We start from the raw sequence: 13,730 nt of genomic DNA, 5'->3' as shown, positions 1-13,730 counted from the left end.
CTGATTGTGACTGTTGTGTAGCAAAAAAAAAAAAAAAAAGTTTCCATTGCATTATTGTATAAATAATTGTATAAATAAAACAATTTTGAAGGAAAAAAAAAAACAACCACCTCCTCCTAGGTGTCAAAAGTTTTTTTCATAAAACAAGACTCATTTTCTCAAAATTGCCATGTTTCCTTTGAGAAAATGTATTTTCAAAACATCAAATCCCGTCATTATTTGGTCAGTGGAAATGGAGCTACTGAACAACATTCCTCTCTTCACAGTGGAACAGTCTAGCTTGTGAAGATAACAGTCATTATGTTAGAAACTACAGATCCAATTCAGGAAACATTTACCGTATTTTTCAGACTATAAGCCGCTACTTGTTTCCCACACTTTGAACAATGTGGCGTTTAGCCCGGTGCGGCTTTTCTTCTACCACCAGGGGGCGCTTTAGCAGGAACTAAATCATTGGAAGTCAAGGTTGGAAATTAAAGAAGAAAGCGCTGATTTTCATTTAGAACAAGCACGTGCTAGCAGCAGGCAGGAATGTTTTCAAACTCAAACCCCCTCATTATGGAAACAACACAAAGAATATGATGCAGCTTTTAAGTTGAAGGTTATCAATCTGGCAGTACAGATCGATAATCGCTAAGCTCTGGGTGAACGAATCCATGGTTCGGCGTTGGAGATGCAGGGCTGCATCCTTAATAGCAGATTTATTAAGGTGGAAAACTGAGAGCTGCGGTGATACCAGTCCCCCCGGTGCGGCTTATATATGTACTTTCCAGTTTTCTTTAAAGAACTTTGGGGGTGTGGCTCATAGTGAGGTGCGCTCTATAGTCTGGAAAATATGGCACTTTAAACACAGAAACAGAAAACTTGTACAGGAAGGACAGCTGGACTGGACCAGCTGATTCTCAAAATGATGTAACTCCGGTCTGCATGTTTCAGGCAGGACAGATCGACATGGACATTTTTGTTAGGACACCTGCTATAAACATCTGAACATTTCTACACGTGGTCTCACCTCGACGGTGTCACCATGTGTATTTATTTACAGATTTTATTACATTGTTCTTATGCAGCACTCACATTGGGTGGCCATGCACTACATGAAATGTATTTAGGATAAACAATATTTTACGTAGAGGACGAAACATCACAACAACACAAAAATGAAATTACTTTTTGAAAGGATTGAATCCACATTGTCCAGTTTGCTTCACAGCGGCACACCGTGTTACTTCACTTGACCTCTAGATCGCAGGTTGTTTGCCCTTCAGCCGCTCCCACAGATTTAAATGAAACAGTAGTTAAAATGTCTAAATATAATTAGGCATTAAGTAATTGGAAGGTACACCACTATTAAATTATTAACTTGACTTTATCCAGCTACGTTTACAAGGTAGCCAACATAAGGCATAAAACATAGACATATAGCCACCGTTTGAAAATGTTTCTTTCTGCCATCAGATGTCATCGTTTTTGGTTGAGATCTCATTTTGTGTCATGAATTGGAATCATGTCCTCAACCCATAAAGTCGTAACTTGACTTGGTTTCATGTTGGGTTGGTTTGCTTCTCTCTCTCCTCCTGCGATGCAACAAAGGCTCTCAAGGTCGAGATGTTCTCATATTCAGGACACAAGTCCAGCTGTCACAGGGAATCAAATGGTGATAATTAAAACGGTTTATTAAAATTTTGCTGTTTATGCTGACATCAAAGGTATTGCATTAGCTCCCATCGGGCTATTTTAAGTTTTTATCTCGCATGGCATTTGGACGTCTTTTCTCGTCTCTTAAATATGTTTCATCTCTCGTGCAAAAGGCGTCTTAATTTCTAAACATTAGAAATTGTTTAGAGCCTGTCACATCCGGATGTGACAGGCTTATAAGTTGCAGGTCAGGAAATGACGCCAAAAGATGCGCAAGCTAACGAGACAGGGATTTTTTTTTTTCCTTTATTGCTCTGAATATTTATGAGCCTTTTAACTTCCAACCATGTTCAGGACTGAAGAAGCAAAAGAAAAAGTCCAGTTGCCTTCACAACTAAGATTATCAATTAAGAAGATCATCGCTGAATGACAGAGTCTCTACCATCAGTGCAGGAAGTTGAACCTCTTTATTATTACATATAAATAGTTTTTTATTTTACCAAATGGATGTCTTACCTCTATGTTCTCGACGTGTTCCTTCGATTCAGTTGGCTTCTTCTTCCTGAGTCAAGCAAACCCAGTATTTCAACAACAAACGGACAAAAGTATATCCTTAGAGGTCAGGAAATGGATATGAAAAAAGTAGTGGAACTACACGTGTTTGCTGATATTACCTCGTCCAAAGAGAAGCAGCCAACAGTAGAATCAGCAGCAGCAGTGCAGCTACAGCCAATTTTATGATGTTCATTATCTTGAAAGTCATGTTTCTGTACCCTAGAAAGATTAGACAAGGCAATATTTTAATGGAAAATAGAAATAGAAACGCAAAACGTGAACAGAAATGGACATGCCATCTGCATCGATAGATAAAAGAAACGGATGCCTTTGCTGACTTACTTGCAGCAACAGTAAGATGTATGGCAGATTTGTGACTCCCTCTGCTGTTGTGAGCTTCGCAGTAGTAAAGGCCACTATGCTGTCGGCCGATATTTGTGATGGTGAGATTTTGTCCTGAACCTTGTGGCGTTTTCTCATTTTCTTTGAACCAGGTGTAATCAGCGGCGGGGTTTGAATCGCTGATGCAGGTGAGCGTCAGTGAAATGCCCTCCATGATCTCACCAGACGGACTCAGTGAGACCGAGGGAAGCTTTGGAGCATCTGGATGAAGATGAGAGTACATGTCAGTTTTTTAATGAAAATCTTCTACTCCTTCCTTCCCTCCATCTCCAACGGCCCTAATAGGCCACTGTGTGGTCTTGGTCACAATGCTTTGGCAAGAACTGTTTTCTGTTTGTTTAATTAAGGCATTTTAAAATATTTAGACATTTCAGCAATAGTATGTATGAGAATTTTTGCCATCTTTTTGAGATGGCAGGAATCTTCATGCATAAAAACCAGTATATCTGAAGTATCTTATTTAAAAGGAAAAGATTTTTCTTACATTCCACGTCAATTAAGATGTCGTCCGAAGTCGTCCTGTTGAGAAAGTTCTCAGCCGTGCAGAAATATCTTCCAGAATCAGACAACTGAACAGACTTGAAAACAAGTTTTGGGCCTTTGCTGAGAGGATTGGCTTCCTGTTCCTTGTGCCACGTGTAAGTAGCTCCTGGATTAGCATCAGCGCTACAAGTCAAAGCCGCCGAGTTTCCCTCCACTACTTCACCTGAAAAACTATGTGACACAACAGGGAAGCTCGGTGGATCTAAAAGAGGAACAGAAATGCATGTAGTTCAGCATTGTCGCTCAGACATGAAGAAGAAACATTTGAAGAAAGGTGTGAAGTCAACTTAGTCAACTGGGTTTGTTTGGGGACCATGGTTGCTAGGTTTGTTATATTTTCAGCTGCTGCGACTCGCTTTCATGCTGCACTACGTCAAACAATCCAAACTGATTGAACAACCTGTTCTTGCACCGCGCCAAGAACTACGGAAGGGTCTGTCCCAAAAACCCCCAAAGACCAGTGCAACTTCCTTCTTCACAAACTGTAACTGAAAATGGAGTTGTGTCCAATTTTAAAGGTTGTAGGACTTCTCATTTGCCTGTGGTAAAAAAAAAAAAAGAAAAAAAAAAAGCCACGAGCCATTTCTCCCTGTAGTGCTAGACTTGTGCATTTATTTTGGCTCTATTGACCCAGAATGCTTTGAGCTATAGTTCGCTTCCTGCTTTCGGAGTGTTCTCCTGTCCACTTGCGTTCACATATGAACCGCAACAGATCTCACTTCGATTTGAACCGAGACCTAGGATTTTAGGCATTTTTGGTGTCCATCAGAGTTCGATTACATATTCACACCTCCACTCATAAACCGGACTGGTGTGAATTCAACACTAAGAGTAAGTTGAGAAAACCTCTACAAGCCCCCCATGATAATTTACTTACTTACATTTTACGTCAATAAAGACGACTTTAGATGTCTTCATTCTCAGCACGTTCTCAGCTTTACAATAATACTCTCCAGAGTCAGAGGACTGGATGGACGTGAAGACGAGTTGTGAGTCTTTGCTGAGAGGACCAGAAGCGTCCTTCTTGTACCAGGTGTATGTAGCTGCTGGATTAGCATCAGCGCTACAAGTCAAAGTCGCCGAGTTTCCTTCCACTACTTCACCTGAAAAACTATGTGAAACAACGGGGAAGCTAGGTGGATCTAAAAGAGGAAAAAAAGGAAAGCATTTTAGCATTTGGATAACCTCTGTGTCAATCTTTTTATTTTATTTTTTAGCTTATGCTAGAGTATGAGTGTTTGGAAACATGGTAATGGTGTCCAATTGTGAAAAAAAACCAACAACAACAAAAAAATAACTACTCCTAAAAATATGCTTATTTCTTGTTTAAGTTCCACAAATTTATACTTTTAGCACAACTAAACACGTAAAATACTAATTATTTTCCTCACTGGCCGCTTTATCCTGAAGGGGTTAAGAAAAGAACCTCTCCCTGTACATCTTTTTTTAACTTCTAGAAATTTCTCTAGCAACCAGAAAAAGAAACCACACTGCCCTCTACTGAGTGTGGCGTGCAACTGAAAACAGAGATCCAAACCAAACACTGGTTCCATTCAGGAAACACCCTACATTATTTACTCTAACTTACAGTATTTGCAATCTTTGGAGATTTTTCTACAAAATCCTCCTTGATACTACTTGCTTTAACAGTTTGGTGGCAAACTGAAGTTCAACTTAGCAGCTTTTTTCCGCTGCTGCCTCCAGAAACAACCAAAAAAACATTTCCAAGTGGCAGCTGAAGCATTTTAGGTGACAAAACAACATAGGAAGTCGGGCGGCTGGTGTCAAAACAGAAATGCATGTAGTTCAGCATTGTCGCTCAGACATGAAGAAGAAACATTTGAAGAAAGGTGTGAAGTCAACTTAGTCAACTGGGTTTGTTTGGGGACCACGGTTGCTAGGTTTGTTATATTTTCAGCTGCTGCGACTCGCTTTCATGCTGCACTACGTCAAACAATCCAAACTGATTGAACAACCTGTTCTTGCACCGCACCAAGAACTACGGAAGGGTCTGTCTCGAAAACCCCCAAAGAAGACCAGTGCAACTTCCTTCTTCATAAACTGTAACCGAAAATGGAGTTGTGTCCAATTTTAAAGGTTGTAGGACTTCTCATTTGCCTGTGGTAAAAAAAAAAAAGAAAAAAAAAGCCACGAGCCATTTCTCCCTGTAGTGCTAGACTTGTGCATTTATTTTGGCTCTATTGACCCAGAATGCTTTGAGCTATAGTTCGCTTTTGGAGTGTTCTCCTGTCCTCTTGCGTTCACATATGAACCGCAACAGATCTCACTTCGATTTGAACCGAGACATAGGATTTTAGGCATTTTTGGTGTCCATCAGAGTTCGATGACATATTCACACCTCCACTCATAAACCAGACTGGTGTGAATTCAACACTAAGAGTAAGTTGAGAAAACCTCTACAAGCCCCCCATGATAATTTACTTACTTACATTTTACGTCAATAAAGACGACTTTAGATGTCTTCATTCTCAGCACGTTCTCAGCTTTACAATAATACTCTCCAGAGTCAGAGGACTGGATGGACGTGAAGACGAGTTGTGAGTCTTTGCTGAGAGGACCAGAAGCGTCCTTCTTGTACCAGGTGTATGTAGCTGCTGGATTAGCATCACTGGAACAAGTTAGAGTTAATGGGTCGCCCTCCACAATGTGACCGGAGGAACTCAGCGACACCGAGGGAAGATTTGGCATATCTGGAATAGAAAACACAAACCGCTATGGTGCTTTGCAACGCTAAGCATATCATATTTATTGAACAACCAAATTAAAATGTTCTTTTGTATTGAATCAACAGAGTTGTTTTATTACATTACATCACCAACATGAATCTTCAAAGCAACGTGTAAAACTCAACTGACACACTGCCGGAGACGGGGACTGTCTGTGTCCTTCCGCGGCGCACGAAACGCGGTCCGCGTCCGAAAACGTGTGCGAAAAAGACGAGGAGGTCTGCGTCAAAACGTCCTGCCCGTTCTTGATCCAGATGTAAGGATGTTGGTCAGGCAGACATTTGCTTTTGCACGTCAGCTCTGCCAGAGTGCCGCTCTGTTTGCGCTCACATTTGACCACCTGCAGCTCGACGGCTGAATTCAAGACAACACAACAGAAACTAAAACCATGTGATCATTTAACACAGTAAAATCAACAAAGTAGGATTAAATATTACCAGAGACTGACAAAGTGACCCCTGGCAAGCCGGTGTATTTTCCTCTTTGGTGATTGGTTATGAATCTGAACTTGTAGACAGCGGAGTCACTCTCTCTTACGTCCCTGATAGCCACAGAGCAGCCATTTTTATACTCTATCCGACCTGCGTACTCTGGGTCAGCTTTCAGATCCACAGGAGCAGCACCTTCCTCTTTGGTGAACCATACTTGGTCTGTAACTTCTATGACCGTATCGCCCTCTCTGTCTGGATGTGTGTAGCTGCATTGCAAGTCCACCGTTGAGCCTTTTATGGCGCAGATCTGTGAGGGAAGGTAGGTCACACTCCAGCCTTTCTGACCCCTGACCCCTGCAACACATCAGCAACAAAAGAATCGGAATGAGGTAAACAAACAGGACAAAAATGCACAACCCAGGATGAATATCGGTTAATAGGTTTGGGTTTATTTTTGTTCTTGCTGATATGAGTCACTTGTGTTTGTTTGAATATTAGTGCCTGGAGACAAGTGGATGGAAATACTTTCTCAAGAGTGATCTGTTTTAGTGTGTTAGACGTTAAACGTAGTCTACCAATTTTCACATCTTCAGGACATTCAAACAATATTCCACCACAGTTTCTGATATTTATTTTTAAAAAATAGGCAAAATGTATTAAAATTCATGTTTAGGATGTTTAAGCCTAAAAACAATCCTGATAAAACTGATTTTACAGGCAGAAACTCTCTGAATCCGTCCTTGGTGCTTTGGCTCAATCACAATAAATACGTAGAAATTATCAGTGAAATTCAGCAGAATCACAGAGTTGACTGATTGTAGAATTGGAATAACAAATGTAGGTAAAAAGGAAATCCTCTGTTTTGTCATTAAAAAAATGCTACAAACCCAATTTGTACAATTTATGAAATATCTCAGTGCAAATATATCTGCAATTTATTCACTTTTACCACATATACCGCATATGTACCATATAAGTATGGACTTATTTTCACCCCCGCCCCTCTCATCTCTGAATATTACTCAATATTAGCATTCTCGTTAGTAATCCACATCTGATGCTATTCACGTCTCTAATATTTCAGAGCATTGTGAATAGGTGCAAGACACTTTTGCATGTTTCAACATTTGAATTCACAATAAAGACCAGTAATTAAAAAAAATCACACAGCGTTCGTGTTTCCAAAGATTTCTGAGGTTGTGCAATACAAAAACATTTTGCAGACAACTTCGCGTCTTCAGGACGATTTAATTCACAAAAGAAAAAAAAAAAGACAATACACGAGTACTTCTGTGTAAGCAAACCGACTCTATCCAGACCATTTCTGTCAGTAGCCCCCATGATGTACTCCACACGTCCCCCTGTGGCTCTGCTGTATTTAATGGACAGATAAAGGAGCAAAACACACACAGTACCTGACACGGAGAGAGATGCCAGAAGTAACGCAGCCACTGCAGTCCGACGCCTGGCTTTCCCCTCCATCTCTTTTTGTGATGTCTTCACGTCTTCATGAAGCTGATAAATGATGACCGTAAATCATTCGACCTTCAGCACTGATGCCAGCGAAGTCACATTTCCTCTGTGGTCTGTGGTTTGTACAGAGCAGCTCAAATAGCCCCACTTAGTTTCACACCATTTGAATTCAAACAAATAAATTAACCAGGTCGTGCATCTGCTGATATCTGGGTTGTCCTGTAGTTCACCTTTTAAATAGGCTGAAATGAATTCCTACAAGATGAGATTTAAAGTAATCTAAGATTGCATTAATGTGGTGGTGTTTTTTTTTTTATGTGGTTGAAATTAATGCCAGCAACAAACCAAGTTCTTATTCGTTTCCGTGTAAAGGTTCTGCTCACTACTGCTCTTCACGAATTGAAAAGAATTGTTTTTATTGTCAAAGTAGAAAGAGAAAAGTTACGGAGGAGACGACATTAAACCAGGAAGCTGGAACTTACTGAGAAAAACCAGGCAGGGTTTTTACAGACACTTCTGAATCACTCTCACTCATGTACACAAATATGTTTGTGTTATTAATAGCATAAGAAGCATGCTGTTTCCCTTGCAAATAGATTACGTCTCAAACACCAGTGTAATTTTGGATTTAAAAAAACCATAACAACTTCTAGTTCCTTAAATTTCTACAATTTATGACTTGACTTTTATGCAAATTTGAGCAGAATTACTCAGAATTTTCTGGTGAATCGTTAACACTTACAGTGGTGTGAAAAAGTGTTTGCCCCCTTCCTCATTTCCTGTTTTTTTGCATGTTTGACACACTTAAGTGTTTCGGAACATCAAACCAATTTAAAAAATAGTCAAGGACAACACAAGTAAACACAAAATGCAATTTGTAAATGAAGGTCTTCATTATTAAAGGAGAAAAAAAATCCAAACCATCATGGCCCTGTGTGAAAAAGTGATTGCCCCCCTCGTTAAAATATACTATAACTGTGGTTTTTAACACCCGAGTTCAATTTCTTTAGCCACACCCAGGCCTGATTATTGCCACACCTGTTTTCAATCAAGACATTACTTAAATAAGAGCTGCCTGACACAGTAAAGTCCACCAAAAGATCCTTAAAAGCTACACATCATGCCGAGATTCAAAGAAATTCAGGAACAATTGAGAAAGACAGTAATTAAGATCTATCAGTCTGGAAAGGGTTATAAAGCCATTTCCAAAGCTTTGGGAATCCAGCGAACCACAGTGAGAGCCATTATCCACAAATGGCGAAGACATGGAACAGTGGTGAACCTTCCCAGGAGTGGCCGGCCGCCCAAAATTACCCCAAGAGCGCAGCGACGACTCATCCAAGAGGTCACAAAAGACCCCACAACAACATCCAAAGAACTGCAGGCCTCACTTGCCTCAGTTAAGGTCAGCGTCCAGGCCTCCACCATCAGAAAACGACTGGGCAAAAATGGCCTGCATGGCAGAGTTCCAAGAAGAAAACCACTGCTGAGCAAAAACAACATTAAAGCTCGTCTCAATTTTTCCAAAACACATCTTGATGATCCCCAAGTCTTTTGGGAAAATATTCTGTGGACCGATGAGACAAAAGTGGAACTCTTTGGAAGGTGTGTGTCCCATTACGTCTGGCGTAAAAGGAACACTGCATTTCAGAAAAAGAACATTATACCAACAGTAAAATATGGTGGTGGTAGTGTGATGGTCTGGGGCTGTTTTGCTGCGTCAGGACCTGGAAGACTTGCTGTGATAAATGGAACTATGAATTCTGCTGTCTACCAAAAGATCCTGGAGGAGAATGTCCGACCATCTGTTCGTGAACTCAAGCTGAAACGAACTTGGGTTCTGCAGCAGGACAATGATCCTAAACACACCAGCAAGTCCACCACTGAATGGCTGAAGAAAATCAAAATGAAGACTTTGGAGTGGCCTAGCCAAAGTCCTGACTTGAATCCTATTGAGATGTTGTGGTATGACCTTAAAAAGGCTGTTCATGCTCGAAAACCCTGTAATGTAACTGAATTAGAACAATTCTGCAAAGATGAGTGGGCCAAAATTCCTCCAGAACGCTGTAAAAGAGTCATTGCAAGTTATCGCAAACGCTTGGTTGCAGTTGTTGCTGCTAACGGTGGCCCAACCAGTTATTAGGTGTAGGGGGGCAATCACTTTTTCACACAGGGCCATGATGGTTTGGTATTTTTTTCTCCTTTAATAATGAACACCTTCATTTACAAATTGCATTTTGTGTTTACTTGTGTTGTCCTTGACTATTTTTTAAATTGGTTTGATGTTCCAAAACACTTAAGTGTGACAAACATGCAAAAAAAAAAAAGGAAATGAGAAAGGGGGCAAACACTTTTTCACACCACTGTACATGTGACTGTTTATGTCATTGTTATTTATTTTGTTTTAATAAATGTGGTTATTTCATTTGAAAGGTTAAACATGTATTTATATTAAGTTAAAAAGCCCCCCATGCCCTTCTCTTGAAGATGACTGTGTGGTTTCTGTGAAGTTATTTATTAAAAGAAGAGATTTTGTTCTATGGGAAAGAGGGAGTAGTGGGGTGGACATTACCCCACTACTATACTGCTACTACTGCTAATGATATATAATAATAATAAGTAGAGACTCCGATTCAAATTTTCATCTGGTTTTCAAGAAGTTTGGACCAGAACAGACATTTTAGGAGATAAAGTCTGAGGTTGAGAAATATTTTAATGTTCAATTATCTAGTGACTCACTTGGCAACATGAAGGAAAAATATAAATATGTCTAAAGGCAAAATGTTTCCCAGTTGTAAAGTAATTTAGAGGCTATGAATCTTCCAGAGGAAAAAAAACACATGGGGCGTTGTGATTCTAAATGTATATTTCTGAGATGATTTAATAGTTGAATGTGGATTATGGGCCAACATGATCCATAAACAAAATAAGAAAAAAAACTCATAGGAGTGTATTGGTCAAAAGATTATAGGTGAGTGGCTCTTAAAAGAGCCTTTGTGGGTCTGCGGTCCCGCAGTGTTGACGGCCAGCAGCTCTACTTGGTCTTGGCGGCCTTCTCGGTCTTCTTGGGCAGCAGCACCGCCTGGATGTTGGGCAACACTCCACCCTGGGCGATGGTGACTCCACCCAGCAGTTTGTTGAGCTCCTCGTCGTTGCGGACGGCCAGCTGCAGGTGACGGGGGATGATGCGGGTCTTCTTGTTGTCGCGGGCAGCGTTTCCAGCCAGCTCCAGGATCTCAGCGGTCAGATACTCCAGGACGGCCGCCAGGTAGACGGGGGCTCCGGCACCGACACGCTCCGCGTAGTTGCCTTTGCGCAGCAGCCTGTGGACACGGCCCACGGGGAACTGCAGTCCTGCGCGGGAGGAGCGAGTCTTGGCCTTGGCTCTGGCCTTTCCTCCGGTTTTGCCTCTTCCGCTCATCCTGAAGCTTCTTTCTGGAGATCAAACTCGAGGAAAATGTAGAGCAGCGGCTGAAAGCTCGTCTTATATGAGTGCGGAGAGCGGGAGTCTCTGAAACAACCAACCAGAAAAGCTTCCGGCAGAGCGGGACACTCGCGAGTTTGAGTGGACTTTTTCAAGCGAGTTTCCTCCAATGAGCAGCGAGGACTGAGCCGTGGGTCGGAGCTCTCTAGGCGGAGCTGAGCTCCAGGAGGAGCCGCTCACCAATCAGGAGCCCAACATGTCCGGCAGCGTCACTTCCCCCCTGCTGCTCCCACACTTTAACAGCAGCGGCTCTCCGCTGCCTCGGACATATTTCTCCGTGTTTCGGTAGAGAAAGCAGCAGACATGGCGAGAACCAAGCAGACCGCCCGTAAATCTACCGGAGGCAAAGCTCCCAGAAAGCAGCTGGCCACCAAGGCGGCCCGGAAGAGCGCCCCGGCTACCGGCGGCGTCAAGAAGCCTCACCGCTACAGGCCCGGTACCGTGGCTCTGCGGGAGATCCGTCGCTACCAGAAGTCCACGGAGCTGCTGATCCGCAAGCTGCCCTTCCAGCGCCTGGTCCGAGAGATCGCTCAGGACTTCAAGACCGACCTGCGCTTCCAGAGCTCCGCCGTCATGGCTCTGCAGGAGGCCAGCGAGGCCTACCTGGTGGGTCTGTTCGAGGACACCAACCTGTGCGCCATCCACGCCAAGAGGGTCACCATCATGCCCAAAGACATCCAGCTGGCCCGCCGCATCCGTGGAGAGAGAGCTTAAGCTGCTGACCACACACACACACACACACAGCAGGCCTCAAGCCACAAAGGCTCTTTTCAGAGCCACACACATTTTCTCAAGAGCTTTTTCCTTTCACGGTTTCAGACCAGAAATGTTTGGAAACACGATGAATGAAACTAATAAATTAAAAACTAAAAAAAACCCGGAAAATAACAGATATTTGTGTCTTGCAATATATTACAACCTGGCCAATGTTTTCAAAAGAAAAGTGTTTATAGAAAACTCGTTCATTACATCAGACAGTACAAATTAAATTTTATGTAAATTACATCACAAAGACTAAATTTCTGTTTAGACAAACGGGTGAGATTCTTAATGAAAATTCTTGCTGCTGTCCAAAATGAGATTATTTCATCCTCATGAGGAAGCTATAGAACTTGTTTGATTATTGATTATGACTTTTATTCCCCAGTTCTAAAAAAAATATTGGCTTAATCCAAACCTTCATCTTGAATCTGATCTCAGTCATTTAAAGAAAAGTTTCCTTTGATTCCTGTTTCCATTGTAAACACAATTCTAGTGCTTCTATAGTAGCTGTAATTAAACTTATATTTAGAAATATTCTCTCAATCAAGAGGATTTAATAAATTACAGACCTGTAACTAATCTTCATTTTCAATCTACAATGCTTGAGAAAATACTTGTCTTAAAATGACTGGTCTTGTTAGATCTCAGTTGATCACAATAATCTTAGAAATGTCTAACCATGCTGCAGGGATGAAGGGAAAAAGCACTGAGCAAGTTTAAATCGTATTTATTTGAGAAATTAAACTTTATTTATGTTGTAGTTCTCCTACTCCATTAGTCCTTCTTTATTTTCCACATTCATAATCTTGTGCTACATTTATTATCATGCATATAATTTCTGTCAGACACTTATTTATGATTTTTCTAACATCCTCTGTCCACATGATGATATATATTCAATAGTCATCTATTAACTTTATCACATTTAAATGAATGTTGGAGAGCTTCAAAAACAGCAATAAATAATTATTTTCCCTCCTGATGTTGGTCGGTAGGTGGCGCCAAAGGAAAGGCCCAGACCGAGCAGGTTCGGGTAAACCTCCTGTCTTCTAACACGTCCGGAGGACTGCTACAAACTGTGCAGAACCATCTGTGGACTCATTACTACAGAGAATCACCGTAGTGTCACAATGAGCGGACGAGGCAAAGGAGGAAAAGGTCTGGGCAAAGGAGGCGCTAAGCGCCACCGTAAAGTCCTCCGTGACAACATCCAGGGAATCACCAAGCCGGCCATCCGCCGTCTGGCTCGCCGCGGTGGAGTCAAGAGAATCTCCGGCCTGATCTACGAGGAGACCCGCGGGGTGCTGAAGGTGTTCCTGGAGAACGTGATCCGTGACGCCGTTACGTACACCGAGCACGCCAAGAGGAAGACCGTCACCGCCATGGACGTGGTGTACGCTCTGAAGAGACAGGGCCGCACTTTGTACGGCTTTGGAGGTTAAACTCAGCGCGTTGATTACAGCGAAACAAAGGCCCTTTTCAGGGCCAAACAACTGCAGCTAATGGGGCAAAAGTTCTTGTTCATGTCGTCAAAGTCTAAAGCTTTTTCAGTTTAGGTTGTAATTGAGCTAACTGTGTTAGCTGGAAGAACCAGGAGTTTGAATTAAATAACATCAGGCATAATAAAAAGTATGCCTATATATATATATATATTTTTTTTTTTTTTTTTTTTTTTAAACAGTTATAATCCATACA

General features: G+C 41.7%; 3 protein-coding genes across 3 annotated transcripts; 1 reads left to right on the top strand and 2 right to left on the bottom strand.

The window, feature by feature from the left end:
- Nucleotides 1-583: 583 nt before the first annotated feature.
- Nucleotides 584-7,798, bottom strand: LOC122829322 (carcinoembryonic antigen-related cell adhesion molecule 5-like). The gene is made up of 10 exons (XM_044113782.1): nt 7,732-7,798; nt 6,323-6,670; nt 6,015-6,239; nt 5,589-5,849; nt 4,020-4,280; nt 3,080-3,340; nt 2,536-2,796; nt 2,313-2,412; nt 2,155-2,200; nt 584-1,637 (listed from the first exon to the last, which is right to left on the bottom strand). Exons 1-10 carry the CDS (start codon nt 7,796-7,798, stop codon nt 1,545-1,547), a joined length of 1,923 nt encoding a protein of 640 aa, XP_043969717.1. The 3' UTR covers nt 584-1,544.
- A 2,884-nt stretch (nt 7,799-10,682) lies between these two features.
- LOC122830046 (histone H2A-like) lies at nt 10,683-11,225 on the bottom strand. The gene has a single exon (XM_044115082.1). The coding sequence runs from the start codon at nt 11,208-11,210 to the stop codon at nt 10,824-10,826; it is 387 nt and encodes a 128-aa protein (XP_043971017.1). The 5' UTR covers nt 11,211-11,225; the 3' UTR covers nt 10,683-10,823.
- A 71-nt stretch (nt 11,226-11,296) lies between these two features.
- Nucleotides 11,297-13,673, top strand: LOC122830047 (histone H3-like). Its single transcript, XM_044115083.1, has 2 exons — nt 11,297-11,905; nt 13,159-13,673. Exons 1-2 carry the CDS (start codon nt 11,577-11,579, stop codon nt 13,475-13,477), a joined length of 648 nt encoding a protein of 215 aa, XP_043971018.1. The 5' UTR covers nt 11,297-11,576; the 3' UTR covers nt 13,478-13,673.
- Nucleotides 13,674-13,730: the final 57 nt, after the last annotated feature.

Source organism: Gambusia affinis, linkage group LG04 (assembly GCF_019740435.1).
Source record: "Gambusia affinis linkage group LG04, SWU_Gaff_1.0, whole genome shotgun sequence".
NCBI classification, from domain to species: domain Eukaryota; kingdom Metazoa; phylum Chordata; class Actinopteri; order Cyprinodontiformes; family Poeciliidae; genus Gambusia; species Gambusia affinis.
The sequence above is the reverse complement of the archived record's forward strand: the minus strand, read 5'-3'. Positions and strand labels throughout refer to the sequence as shown.

Coding starts and splice junctions, on each gene's coding strand:
- LOC122830046 (XM_044115082.1), bottom strand. CDS start 11,210: ATGAGCGGAAGAGGCAAAACCGGAGGAAAGGCCAGAGCCAAGGCCAAG.
- LOC122829322 (XM_044113782.1), bottom strand. CDS start 7,798: ATGGAGGGGAAAGCCAGGCGTCGGACTGCAGTGGCTGCGTTACTTCTG. Junction 5,850..6,014: donor GTCCCCGTCTCCGGCAGTGT/GTCAGTTGAGTT, acceptor TTTCTATTCCAG/ATATGCCAAATCTTCCCTCG. Junction 3,341..4,019: donor CGTCTTTATTGACGTAAAAT/GTAAGTAAGTAA, acceptor TTCCTCTTTTAG/ATCCACCGAGCTTCCCTGTT.
- LOC122830047 (XM_044115083.1), top strand. CDS start 11,577: ATGGCGAGAACCAAGCAGACCGCCCGTAAATCTACCGGAGGCAAAGCT. Junction 11,906..13,158: donor CTGTTCGAGGACACCAACCT/GTGCGCCATCCA, acceptor GAATCACCGTAG/TGTCACAATGAGCGGACGAG.